This window comes from Homalodisca vitripennis, unplaced genomic scaffold (assembly GCF_021130785.1).
Source record: "Homalodisca vitripennis isolate AUS2020 unplaced genomic scaffold, UT_GWSS_2.1 ScUCBcl_8131;HRSCAF=16112, whole genome shotgun sequence".
Lineage (NCBI taxonomy): Eukaryota > Metazoa > Arthropoda > Insecta > Hemiptera > Cicadellidae > Homalodisca > Homalodisca vitripennis.
In genome coordinates this window covers 8195-25105 of record NW_025784239.1, presented here as the reverse complement: position 1 = coordinate 25105, position 16911 = coordinate 8195, and the positions used below count along the sequence as shown (strand labels likewise).

Below are 16911 nucleotides of genomic sequence, written 5' to 3'. Positions count from 1 at the left end.
TACTGTCAAATGCTTTTGACAGGTCCATGAAAACCCTATGGACTTGTCCCACCTTGTCTATAGAATCTATTATAGTTTCGTAAATTCTAGCAGAGCTGAAGTAATGGATTTACTCTTACGGAATCCATGCTGCTGCCTATCAAATAAATCATTGTTTTTTTAGTATGATCTACTAATCGACTGTACATAACTCGCTCATAAATTTTTGACAAAGAAGGTAAAACGATACCGGACGATAATTATTCATTTTAAATTTTTCTCCCTTCTTAAAAATTGGTATACTCTAGACACTTTTAAAACTTCAGGGAAATTTCCAGTTATAAGCGACGAGTTAATTAAATGAACTAAGGCTTCAACAAGGACTTACCAACATACTTAATTAGTTTCAGCGGAACTTCGTCATGGCCCGACGATGATTTATTTTTTAATGATGAAATAATTCTATCTAATTCCTTTTCATCTACCGGATTACACCGAAAAGGGTTTTGTATAAGATTTTGATCTAGAACATTTGCACCTGAATGACTTGCGGACTGTGGTTCCTTAGCTGTATTTTGGATTAAATCTCCTATTACATCTATGAAATAGTTATTGAAACAATTTGAGATGCTTAAAGGGTCTGATATTATTACATTCATTATCATTTTTTATACAATTTATAGAACCCTTTAGGACATTAGAACTTTTTCCAATCTCTTTATTTATAATTTGCCATGTTTTCTTACTGATATTATCTGAGTTTCTAATTTGTCTGTCATAAAAGGTTTTTTTTGCATTAACTAGCTTAGTTTTTGTAATACTTTGGTTTTCAATTTACAATATTTCATGAAATCTTCACTACCACTACGTTTAGCTTGTTTTGTAAGCTCAACAATATCCTTCTGTTCCATAATCAATTTGTCACTAATCCAGCTGCATTTACTTTTACCAAGATATTTTTTTACTTTTTTTTAGGAAAAATTAAGTTAAAGTTGTATTGAAAAATACTGTTAAATACCTCAAACTTTTTATCTACATCAGCTAAATACATTGTCAACCAATTTTCATTGGACAAGACATTCTTAAAAACACTCATATTATTTTTCGAAAAGTCCCTAAACTCTACATATTCAAATTTTTTTTCAAGACCATTCACAACTGGTAGATTGAGTTCAAAAATTTGTCCATCATGATCTGACAGTGCAGTTACAATACCAGTCACCTGTGTTAGAGACTTATCAAAATTTGTAACAATATTATCTATAGCAGTAGATGAATTTGAAGTAACTCTTGTTGGAAAATCTACTAAGTAATAAAAATTATGCCTTTTAAGAATATCTTAAATTTTTGAATTTCAGATGAAGTGTTTTAGAACATTGAGATTAAAATCTCCGGTATTACACTGTTTTTTACATCCTTAAGACCAGCTAAGGTTTCAAATAATTTTGTCTAACCTATTTAAAAATTCGAGAGTTTGTAACATGTGGCTTCCTGTAAATTCCCACTATAACAAAAGATATGTTATTTATTTATATTTAGCCCACACAACATTCAAACAAGTTTATCTTTCTGTCAACTCTTCAATCTTTTCAAGTCTAAGAGCCTTTGAATTTAAACACTCCCTCTCCGACAGGATGACCACCCCCCCGCCTCCAGTGGTGGTGGTACGTCTGTACTCAGATGTAATAGAAAAAGCTTTCCAGATAAAATGTTTGTAATTCATTATTCGGTTTTCCATATTGTGCACGGTCAATACAATAATATTCGGTTTAATTAGATCTAAAATTATATTCTAAATGATTCTTTTCGCGATTCGAGGTGCTGAATGTTTTAGTGGTGAAAAAATCGAAAGAATATTTGTAGATTTTATGCTCAGATTTACTTTTTAATGAAACATTTTGAAAGTCCTAAAATGGACTTTCTTGATCTATCAGTGGGGAGTTTAAAATCCAGAGGTTTGGTGTGGTTGTAAAGTTACAATAACTGCCAGAAGGGCTGTTGGGTGATGAGGCCTTGCAAAGAGGTTAGTGGTCAGCGTCAGAGCTGTGGAATGGTGTTAATGATTTCAGGAGACTCAGGGCTTACAGTATTACAGGTTGAGTCAGAAGGGTGAACCTATGTTGGGTTGAGATTTCCTGTTGTTAGGGGTGTAGACGGTTTATGGATCGGATTTCATGGGTGAGGATACAATGTAAAACTTAACAGCACTTCTCAGCGTCTTCAGAATATCCGGTGAGATAGACCGTTTTCTCAGAACTCTGCTTTGAAGATAGGTTGTAGGAGACTACGTAGAATGGTGGCTTGAGTACTTATCTGAAACTCCTGTTAGTCTTCTGAATAAAATGGTCTGTGGTTGAATGAAGTACCTCTTACGCACCCCATTGGCGAACAAATCAGAGTTTTAAGTCCCTCTGTTTTTTTGAAATCCCTCAGCCAGTCTGCGAAAAAGCACTGTCGTAATCTTGAACTGTAGGTTTACCATAATAGTTGGATTTTGTCACAAGACTGTAATCTAACAGCTACTACAGCTCCATTTTCAATCTTCTTCCTGACAGGTCAAATTCTTGTCCACATGAATTCCGATTCAATAGGCTTGCCGAACTTACGCCTGAAAAAGCACTGGCAACTCCCACCCGACAATGTGCCTGTGGTGACTGAAGTCCGCAGAAATAGTGTGTGGCAAACGTCCGCAGTTCGGTCCATCTTCCACTGGTCAAAGGTGTCAAAACATGTCAGCTTCAACAATAATAATCGTGCTTGAAATGTCAGTGTTTAATAGGAACATTGTTTTAGAGGTTCTTTTCTAATTTTGTTTGTTTTCTACTCTTCGGTCTAGGAGATTTTGCAATCAAATGAAACAATGCGGCGTTTTTTCCTCGGTTTATTGAAGTGTATACCATGGTTAGTATAGAGGTGACCGTGGTAAGAGATGCAGTGGGAGAAGGTCTACAAATTCACTATCTTCTGTGATCCTCTCAAGTTCAGAATTTATTCTTGCAATATTTTATGTCCGAGTTCTGGCATATCATGTCTCATTGGAAGGGACGCCATAATAAAAGGTTTAGTATGTTTTGTGTTCCTCCACCAAACCAATGAAACGCATCTGTGGATTTTCATCACCTCTGTTGACTTGAACACTGTTTGGGTCTCCGCCTATAACAAGGAGCCGGTCATTCTTCCCCAGATCCCTGCTAAGGTCTCTTACTTCCTCGATTACCTGGTCTCTAAATTGGCTCCTGGTCCGTATAAAGGGCAGAGAACATTGAATTCAGTGTGTTTTCTCCAATCCTAAGGCTAAGATTTTTGCCATGGCTATCCCCCAAAATTATCAATTTAGGCTTAGAACCAGTATTAGATGGGTTATGGTGGAAGATCTGATTACTGTTTTCCATGAGTTTTTCTTGTGGATATAATTTGCGTAGGAGGAAAACAGTGAGAACATTTTTGATTGTACATATTTTTAGCATTAAGTTCCGCTCTCCAAATTCTTATATTCAATTTGAAGCAATTCAATGGCAAGAGTAAGGTTTTTATTTTCTGTTTTGTACTTGTTAAGTTCCTGTTTTTAGTATCAGAGTTTGAAAATCTTCTGATATTTGGTTTTTCAATCATTAAGATTACCATTTTTAGATTCGTTCAACTCTGTATTAAGGCTTTTTTCATCCATCAATGATTTCTCCAATGAAATGCATTTTTCAGTGAGTGAGCTTAGCTGGTAATTTAATTCTAGGTGTTCAGGTGTATTAACACCAACATCTTTTGTGCATGTTAGTAATACATTTTCATTATTTTTTTGGATAATCAGAGTCATTTTGATTTGGGGAAATGGGTGTTAAAGGTGTTGAGCATTTGCCCAATAGAAGGGTTATTGTTTTTATTACTCGGTGTTTTTAGTTTTACAGTAGTTCTAATTCTTGATGGGCTTGGTGTTGAGGATTTTACCCTTTCCCATTCCTTTAGCAATCTGGTTTAGAGCGGTTTCATACAGTTCCTTGTTTTTCTTTACTGTACTCTTTCTTTCTTTCTTTACTATCTCTTAAACTTTGTACCAGGAGTTTTGAAAACACCTTGTAAATAAACTGCCACACCACATTCTTCAAGAAACAGTGCCAATTGTCCAATTAAAAAGAAAATCAAAGAATTGTTTGTTAACAATGTTTATTAGTCAGTATAAATGAATAATGTTTACATCTCTCAGTCTACTATCATTGTAAAACTAATCAATGAAGTAAACATGCAATGATTATTGTAACTATCTGATCATGTTTTTACAATAATAACAAGTATAGGTTAATCTAAATTTTAGGAATGGCAATTTCACCTATCCAAAGTTACAATTCAAGTATTGTAATTAAATGAACCCTACGTGGAATAAATTATTTCCGATTCTGATATTAAATTGACATTTGTAATGACTAAACCAACAGCTAGAAAAGTAAACTAGTACAGTGAAGTTTGCTGGGTAGGTACTTATTTGTTACGTTCGGACTTTTATCACCGAAATTAACCTCAATTGACTTGAATTGAGCTCTGTTGCACATGGGCTTTCTTTTCTTTTCTTGCAAGGTTCTCCGCTAGAATTATGATCTTCTAGCTCTCTCTTTTATATTCAGTGATTTTAGTTTTAAAAGATGGAATAAATAAGCTTATACAATTTAGAACAATAATTTTAAAATGTTGGTGTTTTATCGTATCTATTTCTTCCTGCAGTATTTATTTGAATTAATTGAAAAGGTCTTGGTGTTATTATTATATGGTGTCTAATCATTACCACTATTGCAGAATCTGTGTAATTCGTTTTTCACTATATTGTGAAAATCCAGTTAATGTATTTTGTTTCACAGATCAATGCTTTGAAATACGATCTTTATTTAAAATATCAAACTCTGAAAGCATTCTCTATGTTAAATGACTTCCAAGATGTTTACTGGCCACTAAAAAGTCAATTAATACTGTAAAGGTCCCTCACGTACTATAAGAAATGTTTTACTATTACTAGTGGAAGAAGGTCACCAGAGGGAAAAACAAACTGTTGGTAACTTAACATAAAATTTAATCACTCTGTTAGCACCATAAGTCAGTTAGCCTAGTCGATGGATAGTTTCTTAAACGATCCCTTGGCAGAATCGAGTCCGTTAACGGTCGAAGCAGAAGACTTCCCTTTCTTGCCAACTCGTTTACTTTCGTCCACGCGGATCTTCTGTTCCTCCTGGAAGAACTCCCTGTAGTCTTCTATCTTGCGCAAGTTCACGTCTGAAATCAAACACGGAGACTTAATAACGACAGTGTTGAAAGAAATAACATTATTATATTGTAAGTAACTACCACCTTGAAAAATAGAGACAAGAATTACGATTTTTATTTTTATTATTATTATAAACTGTCAGAGAAGTATTACTAAAGCACTCACCGTTCATTTCCTTCAAAGTTGGTTCGTCCCCACCGTAGTCCTTGGGTACTATCTCTCTCGGTACCGACTTGAAAAACGTTTCCAAGTTCGAGTGTAGTTGTAACTGCAAATATAAGACATCTTTAATAATGGCTTGTATTTCATACATTTCTTTTTGTAAAACATTTCAATGTTTTGTAAATATTAAAAATCTCTCTTATGTTGAACACAATTATATTAATTGTTTATTTTTTAATTTTGTAAGAAATGTAAACAATTTAAAATTTAAGATTTTTATTTATCATTAAGCATATGGTGGTGCAAAAAATAGATTTTGTCAATACGAATAGCAAACAGTTTTATCTTTTTATCATGAGTTGTATTTGCCTTTAAATACTATGTTTAGGTAAAAATTTTAAAAAAGTATAGAATAATTTTGAAAAAGTTATAAATAGTAATTTAATAAGATGTTGTAAGATTTGTGATTAGCAAGAACATAACCTGAAAAGACTCGTGACAGGTGGTAACAACATTATAATTATAGCGATTTCTATACAAAACAAATCTTCTTTAAAACTTCCATTCTATACTTACATTACTATTTTTTTCCCATAACACACACCACAACCCTTAATTTAAATATTCTCCTTCACCTTTTAAATTATCACTCTCCCTAATACCCCCCCCATCTAATATTATCATTACTATCAATTATCCAACCATTAACACACCTTCATTCCTCAACCTGAACCCATCAAACTTTAAACACATCCATATAAGTTATATATTTTTCTATTCACCCTATTTATCCCAATATGTCTTCAAATGCCTAACGTTATCACAATTATACCAATAACACAATACCTACTTAGTTTCCTACCATAATCTTAAATCGATGTAATTGGACAACCTGGGTGAGTTGATGAGTTCATTGCGTGATTAGTGAGGAATAACAACAGAACTGTTATCCCCCCTTGACACGCTCGCCCTACGCCCCACGCCACCCGCATGAACCACCACGGGACACCCCTGTCCCCGCCCCCCTGCTCCATGCTCGGAAGTACTTCACATGGTCATGTGAGTTACTTACCGCTGGTCGCGAAGCAGTGTAGTGGTTCGGCGATCGGATCGAAATCAGACTCTACCCCACAGGATTTGTTGCCTGTTCAGGAGAAGTATAGAGAGAGAGAGATATAGGAGAGTGTGTGAACCCCAGTGTGTGTGTGTGGTGTGTGTTTTATTATAAAGTTAAAATGTGGTGTACTCTATGGTAGATAATATGCGGGAATTTTTAGTTTAATTTGGACGTGGCAATAGTTATTTTCTGTTAAGTTGAAAACATTAAGGTTGTGTTTGGAAGACAATATTTAGAGTAGATTTGTTAAATGCCAACCCTAAGAAATTGTAATTTAACAATTGTAATTAATGTGAAACTTATTTTTCCCATACATTTTATAAAATTCAATAATATTATACAATCACAATAACCAACCCCACACTATTCACCCCCAAAAAAACAAATTACAATCATACCCAAACATCCAATCCCTTACCCATAAGTGCATGCTATATATCGACTAGTCCTTTCCAAACCCTAAAAACATACATACAATAACCCAAACTCCTACCCAAACTCAACAAATCCACCACCCCTCCAAACCCCTCCAATCCCAAAAACATCCACCACTAAACCCCCCACACATAAAAAACCCCCCCATTCTATAAAAAAACAACTTTCCTCACACCCACTTAAAACAACACCCCCAACCAAAAACACTCACCAACTAACCTACCCCCTAACACCAAAACAAACCCAACCAACCCCCCCACCCATCAATCAAAATCAATTACCTTCCATTCATCCCAAAATACACTACCCTCCCCCCCCCCCCCTCCACCCCCCCCCCATCAAACTCCCTCAAACCATACCAACAATTCACATTTTTACCATTCTTATCCTCCTACTCCTCTTCTTACCATAATTATAATACTACTTCAACCTCATTACACAAATTTACATCTACCTTACCCCCCATTCTTTCAATCCTTCCCATCCCCCCACCCTACATCCCCCCCAATCACTCCAATATCCCTCTTCAACCAAACAACCCCATCCAACCACACTAAACACCATTACAAACCCCCCCCCACACACCATAATCTTATTCTCCTACCAATAAAAACCCACCCATCACTCATCCTACACCCCACTTATAATTCCCCTTCTAAACCCATCCCCCATCTAACCATCTCCAAATAACATATCCCCCTCACTAAATCTACTCCACAATACGATTCCCACCCAAATCCCCAAAAAACTACACATCGCTCACACACTCTCACACATTTGTAATTCTATAAAAAACCTCAACATATATATAAACCATCCCTATTCCCCCCCACAAAATCAACAAACAATCAACCATCACTACTATAATCCACACATCACTACCACAATACCTCAAAACACCAATACAATACCACAACCACAAAATTACACTCTCACACATACCCCCACCCCACCCACAAACCAACCACCAAATAAGACACGCCAACAACTTAAACAGAAATCCAAAACCCTACAATAACCCCCTCCCCACAAACTTCCCCACCAAAAACCAAAAATAAACCCACCCCTAACAGAATACCCACCATTTCCCATACCTACACCAATTTTACCCCTCCTTCTGTGTGTGTGTGTGTACAAAACACCCCCCCACTACTCAACAAATCTAATCCCCCATCCCCCACAATACCATTCCTTCCTTATTAATAAAAACACCATACATACAATAACATAACAACCCACACCTAACATTCACAACAATTATAACCCACCACTTCTATTCACAACCCCCCACTATACCCTACCTATTCTTATTACTACTACCACTTTCTACATTCATTACTAACCCCCCACCACTCCTACAACACTATCAAAAACATAAACAAAACCCCACAAATCACCCAACCCCATATAACTAATATAATTAATAAACCCCAAAACATTCAAAAATCCATCCTACCCCCACACATCAACCCTCCCATATTATAATTTTACACAAATAAACTCATACAAACCCCCATTTTACCCAAACAAACATTTCCTTATAAAAAACTCTCGTCCATTTTTAAATTCACTCCTTATTAATTAAACAATATATACTTTGATTTCCATATTATCAATCAAACTCCCCCCACACAATTACTCATTTACTCCATATACACCCCACGAGACTCGTAGGGTTTTTTTTGTCAGTCCCCAGTTAGGAAAGAGGTTTTAGGTTGTGTAGATCTGCACAGTTTGTCTAGGTAACCCCCTGTTGACTCTTAGTTTTTGGCCAAAGCAGAATAGTGCTTGCTTTGCAGCCAAGCGCCAATCTAGTGACTTTTCGGTAATTTGTTAGTCGTTCCAGTTTTCTTCCAGTAAAGGACAAATGTTTACTGTTTGAAACAAAGAGAGATTTTATTGATTGTGTTTAATACTAAGAAAGGTATTAAAACGAATTCAGTGTTGATAATGGCTATCTGCAAAAACTAAAACTTCAATCCATATCGCATCATCTCTCTCGCTCGTCTCTCGTAAGCAATAGGTTGGGTTTAGTCAGTACTTACTCTGTTATAATCAGTAAAAAACGTATCATTGTAAAGAGTGATATGGGACTCTGACACGATTTTCTATGTACGCTAAATTTAAAGACAATTGTTTTTTTTTGTAATCTTTACTTTAATTCTTATTTGAGATATTCCATATGAAAGATATATAATTAATCTGAACTCGCAGTTATGAATTATAAGATCATAAATAATGATAATACCAAAATAATAAATATATAATCCAATACATTTCTTATCAGAATAATTTAAGAAGGACTATATTAAAACCCTCACCAAATAAAACTCTACCATTAACCATCCAAAAAACAAGACCCAACACAACACAAACAAACAAATTAACAATACTCCCCCCAATATACATACAAACACATACAATCAATTAATTCCCATACCCAAAAACATCACCAAACACAAAAAACCATATAAATTCAAACAAATTCCCCACTAAATAAAACCCTACCTAAAATTACCCTTCACTACCAAACCAATGAGATGTTAAAACAGAATACATTACAATATTAAAATATAACATAATTCACGACCCTCTTTAGATCCAAATACTTTAGAATTCTTGAATACCATTACTTTATTTTTTCAAACACCTACCCCCTACCCTCATTACACACTAACCTTCCTACTAATTTTTCATTAACTTACACAATCCCTATAGTGAGTGCTCCAGAATATTACAAATCTAATTATAGGTAAAGTGACACGCACTCTATAAAAACCGATTTAAAGAAACAAACAATATCCAGAGAGACACTACTTTCAGAGGCTAATCTTACCCACGGAAAAACCTACCCCAAGTATGACCGGCCCCCCACCCTACTTATGCTTAATGTAAAGTAACTATAGTATATATACGGCCACCCCTGTTGATAACCTTTTAATTATCGGACCCGTATGTTATTGTTAGGCTTACCCAAAATATGTAGCTATTTGATACACGCAGCTGGGCCCTTCTAAAATTTTGTGGACATGGTTACTAGGAAAACTTCAATTTACATGGTCAAGAGGTATTTTCGAATGGTAACGTTGAATTGTTAGTCAACGCCAGCCATAAAACAATTGATGTGGAACATTTGACTTTGGAAAGGCGCTGCACCCAAGACCTTGGTCAGAGCGGAGGTGTGCCCGATGTGAAGAGGGTGCAGCGCGGCGCGCGCTCTCTATTCCACAGCTTCTACCGAATAAAGCAAGTGAAAGTAGGTTGACCCTCTCAGCCTCAATGTTTGCATTGTATGTCCTTTCCTTGATGCCAAGTGTTTCTTGACCTGACTGGGTTCTACACTGTTACCGCCTGGCTTGCCATTTCAAACATTCAGTTAATTTCATAATTCAGTTTTCAGAAGCATTAATTTTGTGTAGTCTATCGACCGTCCCCCAGTTTCTAAGGATGGATTAAATTTCGTAAATTGTCAGGAATGTATATTTCCTTAAAGATTGAGTTGTATTATTGGTTGTTTGGTTTTTATACAATATGTAACACAAACGTAATAAATGTAAATAAACTCAGAAGAAATGGTATAAGTAACATTTGCCTTAGAAACTTGACTGTAGGTAATTTGGCTCAGACAAAAGCTAATCATAATAACACTTATGTTGAAAATATTATTCAATTATATAAATAATTCTGACAGTTAATAAACAGGGTGTTAATTTAAAGAGTAGCCCAATGAGGAATTCTGTTGAGAATTTACTCTTAAACAATTGTTGGTATACTGACGTTACTGTTGTGTATTGTTTCAATACATTAAAAAGGGGGTTGTACTACGTTGTTTTGGTAGATACTAGAAAACATTCTCCTCGATCAGGACTTTGGTTCCAAAGGATATATGTAAGGATGAGAGCGAACCAAAGAGAGGGAAGCTCTGCAAGGTGTTGTGAAAGTCGTAATTGTTTCGTGGGACCTGGACGCGTTAACCAACAACACAAATACGAACTTACCTGCAGACGTCACCATAATCACTAATCGACGAACTCTAAAACGGGGGGGAGACACGTAATCCTTGCTAATAACACTGCACCACTCAACCTTGCGACATATACCTATAAGTGAGTTGCAGAAGGTGGAATAGCCAGCGGAGGGATAGAGGAACAGCTGACAGACAGACTAGAGGACAGCAGTGCTTCACGGCCTCTGTATCGCCCTGTCCGAACTGTACTGACTGTGTGGTTGTTGTCACACTCCAGCGGTATAATATACGACAACATATAACCGCAGTTACTGTGACACTAATGGTAGAGGGAGATAAGAGTGCGACCGTTCCTCCACGCGGATTGCGCCAAATAGTGATTAAGCGAAACCCGCCTCACCTCACCCACCCACCCTCCAACCACTCCTCCTCTCTGCCTCACCCTTTCTCTTTTCTCTCTTCTCTGTCTTCTCGCGTGACATGACTAGCATGTGACCCGGCCCTCGGCCTCGACCTCACGTTCACTCGGAAATCGCGGTCTTTACCATAACTCGTGCCTAAAGAATCGAATCAGCATTACTGACGCACGTTCCAGTTCCGTATTTGTCGTGAATTTGACAGTGTTGGAAATTCAAATATTCGCTCCCTACTGTTGACGTAATCACGCGATTAGTTTTCTTCTCGCACCTCGCACTGTTAAATGATAGGTTTGAGGCAGCAAATAACAGTAAATAGGGACAGCATTTTATCTAGTGTTAAACCCCTCTAACATGTTAACTTTTGCCTCTTGATTGGTAAAATTATATCCGAAAAGGGGTGTTATATTTTGTGTTTTAAGAAAGTTACATAGTGTGTATTTTATTGCAATAAAAATTAAGCTTGGTGCTTCAAACCTATTTTTTAAAAATCATTATCGAAAATTAAGAAACGGCTGGTGGGTCGGTGGTGGAAGTTGCGGACGTTTGTGGAAACTCAATTAAGACATTTTTCTTATCTGAGACTCAATTCAAGGGGGTTGACCCTTTTGACCAACACGCACGTGTGATTATCAATAGACAATTATTTTCGCTGTTATGAAAAATTGTATTATTAGTAAATTAGTCCTCTGGGCAACAGAGCTACGCAGTGTTGTGTTTGTGTAAACTTGCTCATTAAGAGGAAAATAAATAGAGCAAAAAAGTAGTTAAATGCAGTTAGCGTTTTCTTTTAGTATGATTCTGGATCTTTACTGTTAGTGTCTTTGGCACCTAATTATTGTAGGTAACAGAAATAGTAATTTACACGCATAGAGCTCTCGCTCGCGTCGCTGCGCGCTTCTCGCTAGTCAGATGATTGTTTACTATACATTTCTTGGAAACCAAGTTAGCAACAAACTGTTATACTTTGGTTAAAAATAGTTATAGGTGAATCAAAAAATATATCCTACGTTTTAAAAATATTTGGCTTAGGCTGTTATTTTGTTTATTGGTCTGAGCTTAGCGAAGCCTATCACTTATGGTGCTGGAAAATTGTATTTATGTCTGTCTGTCTGCATGTTATCTCAAAAAACACAAATTAACCTACAAACGTCAAATTTTGCTGAAAATAGAATAAATAAATTTGTAAAACGACTCAGTAGATGCATTTGAAAATGTTTAACATATTTCATCTTTTCTAATTCATAGCAGTAGAAGAAAAAATAATAGTGAGGAACGTCCGTGTTCGATTTCAACAGATTTTCCGATTTTCAGAGCACTCTTGCGTTGTAATACCTCCCTAAGCTCACCAGAAACTTATAGAATATTAAAACCTATCTTTAATGAACAAAATTATGAAATGTGAATATTTAATTGAACTTCAAACATTTCCTGGAGGATGACCCCAGTTTTCTCTAAAACCATCTCAACAAAACCTTACAAACTAAAACAAAACATACCCCAATCCACATACCCAATACTCACATCCTACCTAAACACCACAAAACTACCTCATACCCCCACTCCTAAACCCCCCCACACCACACACCAAAACCATCATCACTCATACAATCCATACCTACCCCCCTTAACCTCCCACCTTACTAATCCCCTTAACATAAAACCCTATCCCAAACACCCACCCCACCCCCCCCAAAAAACATCAAATACCTAAAAAACATCCCAGACTCTCTCAAACCTAATACCCCTAAATCCCCTACACACACAACCCTACCCAAAAAACCTCCTTCCTACCCAACACCCTCCCACACCCCCATCCACAACCTATTCCCACCCAACCCCAAACTCTAAACAAATAAAACAACAAACCAACCCCCCATTACATACAACATTCTACATCCCCTAATACCTCTAAACCACAAAATACAACACAACCAATCTACCCCTCAACCCCAAAAACCTCCCCCCATTTCCCACACACCCCACATTCAAAAACCCAAATAACAATCACCCACCTAATTCTCCCCTCACCATCTTCTAACCACTACCCTACCAAACCATAACAATCACTTCGAACCACCTCCAATACACCAATAACTCAATCACCCTCCACCTACTCAAATTCCCCCCCCCCCTCACACCCCCTTTACTCACCTAACCAAACTCCTACTATCCCCCAACATCCCCTCCCAAAATCACACACACCACATACCCCAACCTCTTCAAATAACTACAAAATTAAAACAAACCGCGCACACCAAACCACCTAACCCCGCTTTTAAATACCCCATAATCCCGAACCACCACCAAACACGCCATAACACTCCCTTATAACCCACATAAACCCCTTCCCCCCCCCCACTCACAAAAAACCATAAAATTAACCCACAAAACATAAATTAATCAACACCCTAAAAATTGTAAATTACAACACATCACATCGACCTCTACCACCCATCCACCCAAGTTCCATTAAAGCTTACTTCAAACTCCCCAAAATCCAAACACAAACATACCCCCCCTCCCAAACTATAACCCCCACATCATACCCCAAATTTCATCAATGTCACCCCAATATCCAATTCCAATTAACAATACAATAAATAATAACATAATACACATCTCAAACCACACCCTTCCCACAATAAACAATAAACCCAACAAAATCAAAACAACAAACCTCCAACACAAATTTACACAATAAACTCATTTTGTTAATTGTATTACAAATCAATTTCCATAATATTATCTTCCATTTCACCCTTCCACACGCTCTCGCTCGCATCGCGAAGGTCTTCGCGAAAATCTTCAGATTGTGCGGACGCTGGATAAATGGGAATTTGAATATGAATCGTACTCAACATTCACGCGCAAAAAATTAAGCGTATTACAAATCTAATCATATTTCAAAAATAAATATCCCATGCACATTGGTATATGTTAACCAACACTAAAATCACATAAAGAAGACAGTTAACAAGCATTAAGCCCATTACACCAACACAAACAAATAACCCGTCTACTAAACAATTTCCCCTCCAATTTTCTCTATATATATATATATATATTATATATATATATATAACAATGTTTAGAGTAACTTCCTGTACCAATCATTAATCTAAGCTACACCGTTGTGACTTGGACCGCCACTGTAAGGAGACAATGAACCCCCCCTTTGTGACACATTGACGCCTTGACATTGTCAGCGGTTTAGCATCCTCCATGTAAAACAGTAAACATATATATCTTAGATTATTTAGTCTGTACTCTGCCTTGAGCCAATATAAAACATCCATAGATCACAAATACCAAAACTAACTCATATAACTCCCTCTCTTAAATATTCTTGAAAACGATTTCAGAACCACCTCTTCTCTGCTCTACACCCATTATACATTTCGAGCGATTTCTAATTTCTATTACAATCTCATAATATGTCATTTGAATGATGAATATTCCAAACGGAAAATGGTCTCTCTCTTCTCTTCTGTCAGTAACCAATATAATTGTGGACATTACAAAACTTTTACTAAGAAAACATTAAATAAAACACATTTATTCATAAATATAACAAACTTTAAAACCACTAACATACAAAACACCCCCACAATAAACAAAATCTTCAAACACACCAACAACATCTCCCCCTAAACCCATATATAAACCATATTCCTAAAACCCCCCAATCTAACCAAAACCCTCAAACCCCCCCAATACACCCATACATTCACATAAACTATATAATGACCTCTTAAAAGTGGTGCTTACGGCACTATATCTAGCACCTTTTCATATTTCCACACTTCTTTTAAAAAGCAATTTTCAACAAAATAAAAACCACCACATTAAAGAAAAAACCACCCAAAAATTAACCTATATTTTTTAATAACTGATGACCCAAAACCAACCCCCCATCCTAACCCCCAAATTCTCAGTACATCCCCCACCACCACTCTAAATCCTCCACCACACAAACCTAAATTCCCACAACCAAGTCACAACAAAATACCATCTTAATACCTACTTCCAACTCAACAACATAAACCCCCCAAACCCCAAAACCCCCCAAATCCCCATATTAAAAACCAACTTCCAAAAAAAATTCACCCCCAAAACCAAATAATAAATACATAACTATAAAAAACATACCGTACATCACTATTTACCCAACCCACCTACCATCAAATTATAACACACATTCTAAATAAATAACATACAAAATTAAAACACAGTACATACACTGTAATAAACTATCTTTGTATGTTGATTCCTATCCATTTCAGATCTTTTCTCAAAATGACCACTACATAGAAGATACCAATTTTTAGTTACAGATAATCCATTAGATTTAACAGCTTATAGTATAAAAAAACCTACTCTGATCCGAGGCCCTGCTACTGTCCTCCGTACTAGTCTTCTTAGTATACATAATAGTGTAGTTCTTATGTTAACTATCTTATTGAAGCCTGAGAACTATTGCTGTGATCAGTATGTTTGAACAGTCTGTGTGAGTCCTGAGAGCTGTCTCAGAGAGAGAGAAGGCCGCTGAGATGAAACTGACTGATGATGAGTTTGAAGCAGTAAGAGAATCTGAGGCCGCACATTCTGATGTGATGTCCTTATACCCAGGATTTGCTTAGGACTGAGAAATACATGTATAGGCCACTCGCTCATTCTGGAGACACGCGCTCGCACGCTCTCCATATATACTGATCGCAAACACCTGAGAAAACACTTTCTGATTGATGTCCTGATACTATCTGCATTTCAGAGAACCCCAGTACTGATGGGGACTGTGAACTATTGAAGAGGAGTGTGAACCAGTCTTATGATGAGTGTGAACTGTCTGATGAAGCTGCGAGCACAGTCTGATGTCTGTCTGAGAACCCTAATCTGGGATTATGACTGATAACTGTATGATGAGGATCTGTGAGCTGTCTGACGATGACTGTGGAACTAATCTGATGAGGCATGAGAAACTGTCTGATGAGGATTGTGAACTGGTGATGATGACAGAGAACTGTCTGGATGAAGCCTGTGATTTATCTGATAAAGGCCTGTAGACCATATCTGATGAGGCTGCGAGAACTGTCTTGATGGAGGACTGTGAGCTGTTCTGGATGAGGTCTGAGAGAGACTATCTGATGAAGCATGAGAAACTGTGAGATGCTGATGAGGAGTGTGAAACTGTCTGGGTGAGGCTGAGAGCTGTTGGTGAGGCCTTTGAGAGCTGTTCTGGTGAGGACTAGAGGAGAACTAGTGATGAGGGACTGAGATGAAATGGTCGATGAGGTGATGATAGTGAACTGTCTGATGAGGCCTGGAACTTTCGGGATGAGGGACTCTGAACTATCTGATGAAGCTCCTGACGCTCATTATCTGGATGCGGACACGTGAGCAGTGTCTGATGGGGACTGTGAAACTGTCTGATGAGGCCTTGAGAACTATCTGATTGAAACATGAGAAGCTATTGATGTAAGCGGCTCTGGTGAACTATCTGTGAAGCCTGAGAACTGTCTATGAGGAGTGGGTGAACTGTCTGATGAATCCTGAGAACTATTGATGAAGCTGAGAACTTGTCTGATGA

General features: G+C 37.0%; 1 protein-coding gene across 1 annotated transcript; it reads right to left on the bottom strand.

Annotated features, from left to right (window-relative positions):
• Nucleotides 1–5009: 5009 nt before the first annotated feature.
• Nucleotides 5010–5537, bottom strand: LOC124374375. Its single transcript, XM_046832599.1, has 2 exons — nucleotides 5390–5537; nucleotides 5010–5232 (listed from the first exon to the last, which is right to left on the bottom strand). Exons 1-2 carry the CDS (start codon nucleotides 5535–5537, stop codon nucleotides 5066–5068), a joined length of 315 nt encoding a protein of 104 aa, XP_046688555.1. The 3' UTR covers nucleotides 5010–5065.
• Nucleotides 5538–16911: the final 11374 nt, after the last annotated feature.

What these genes read in the sequence shown, in the direction of transcription:
- LOC124374375 (XM_046832599.1), bottom strand. Translation starts at nt 5,537, where the DNA reads ATGTATGAAATACAAGCCATTATTAAAGATGTCTTATATTTGCAGTTA. An exon ending in AACTTTGAAGGAAATGAACG is followed by an intron (nt 5,233 to 5,389) that starts GTGAGTGCTTTA and finishes GTTTGATTTCAG; the next exon opens with ACGTGAACTTGCGCAAGATA.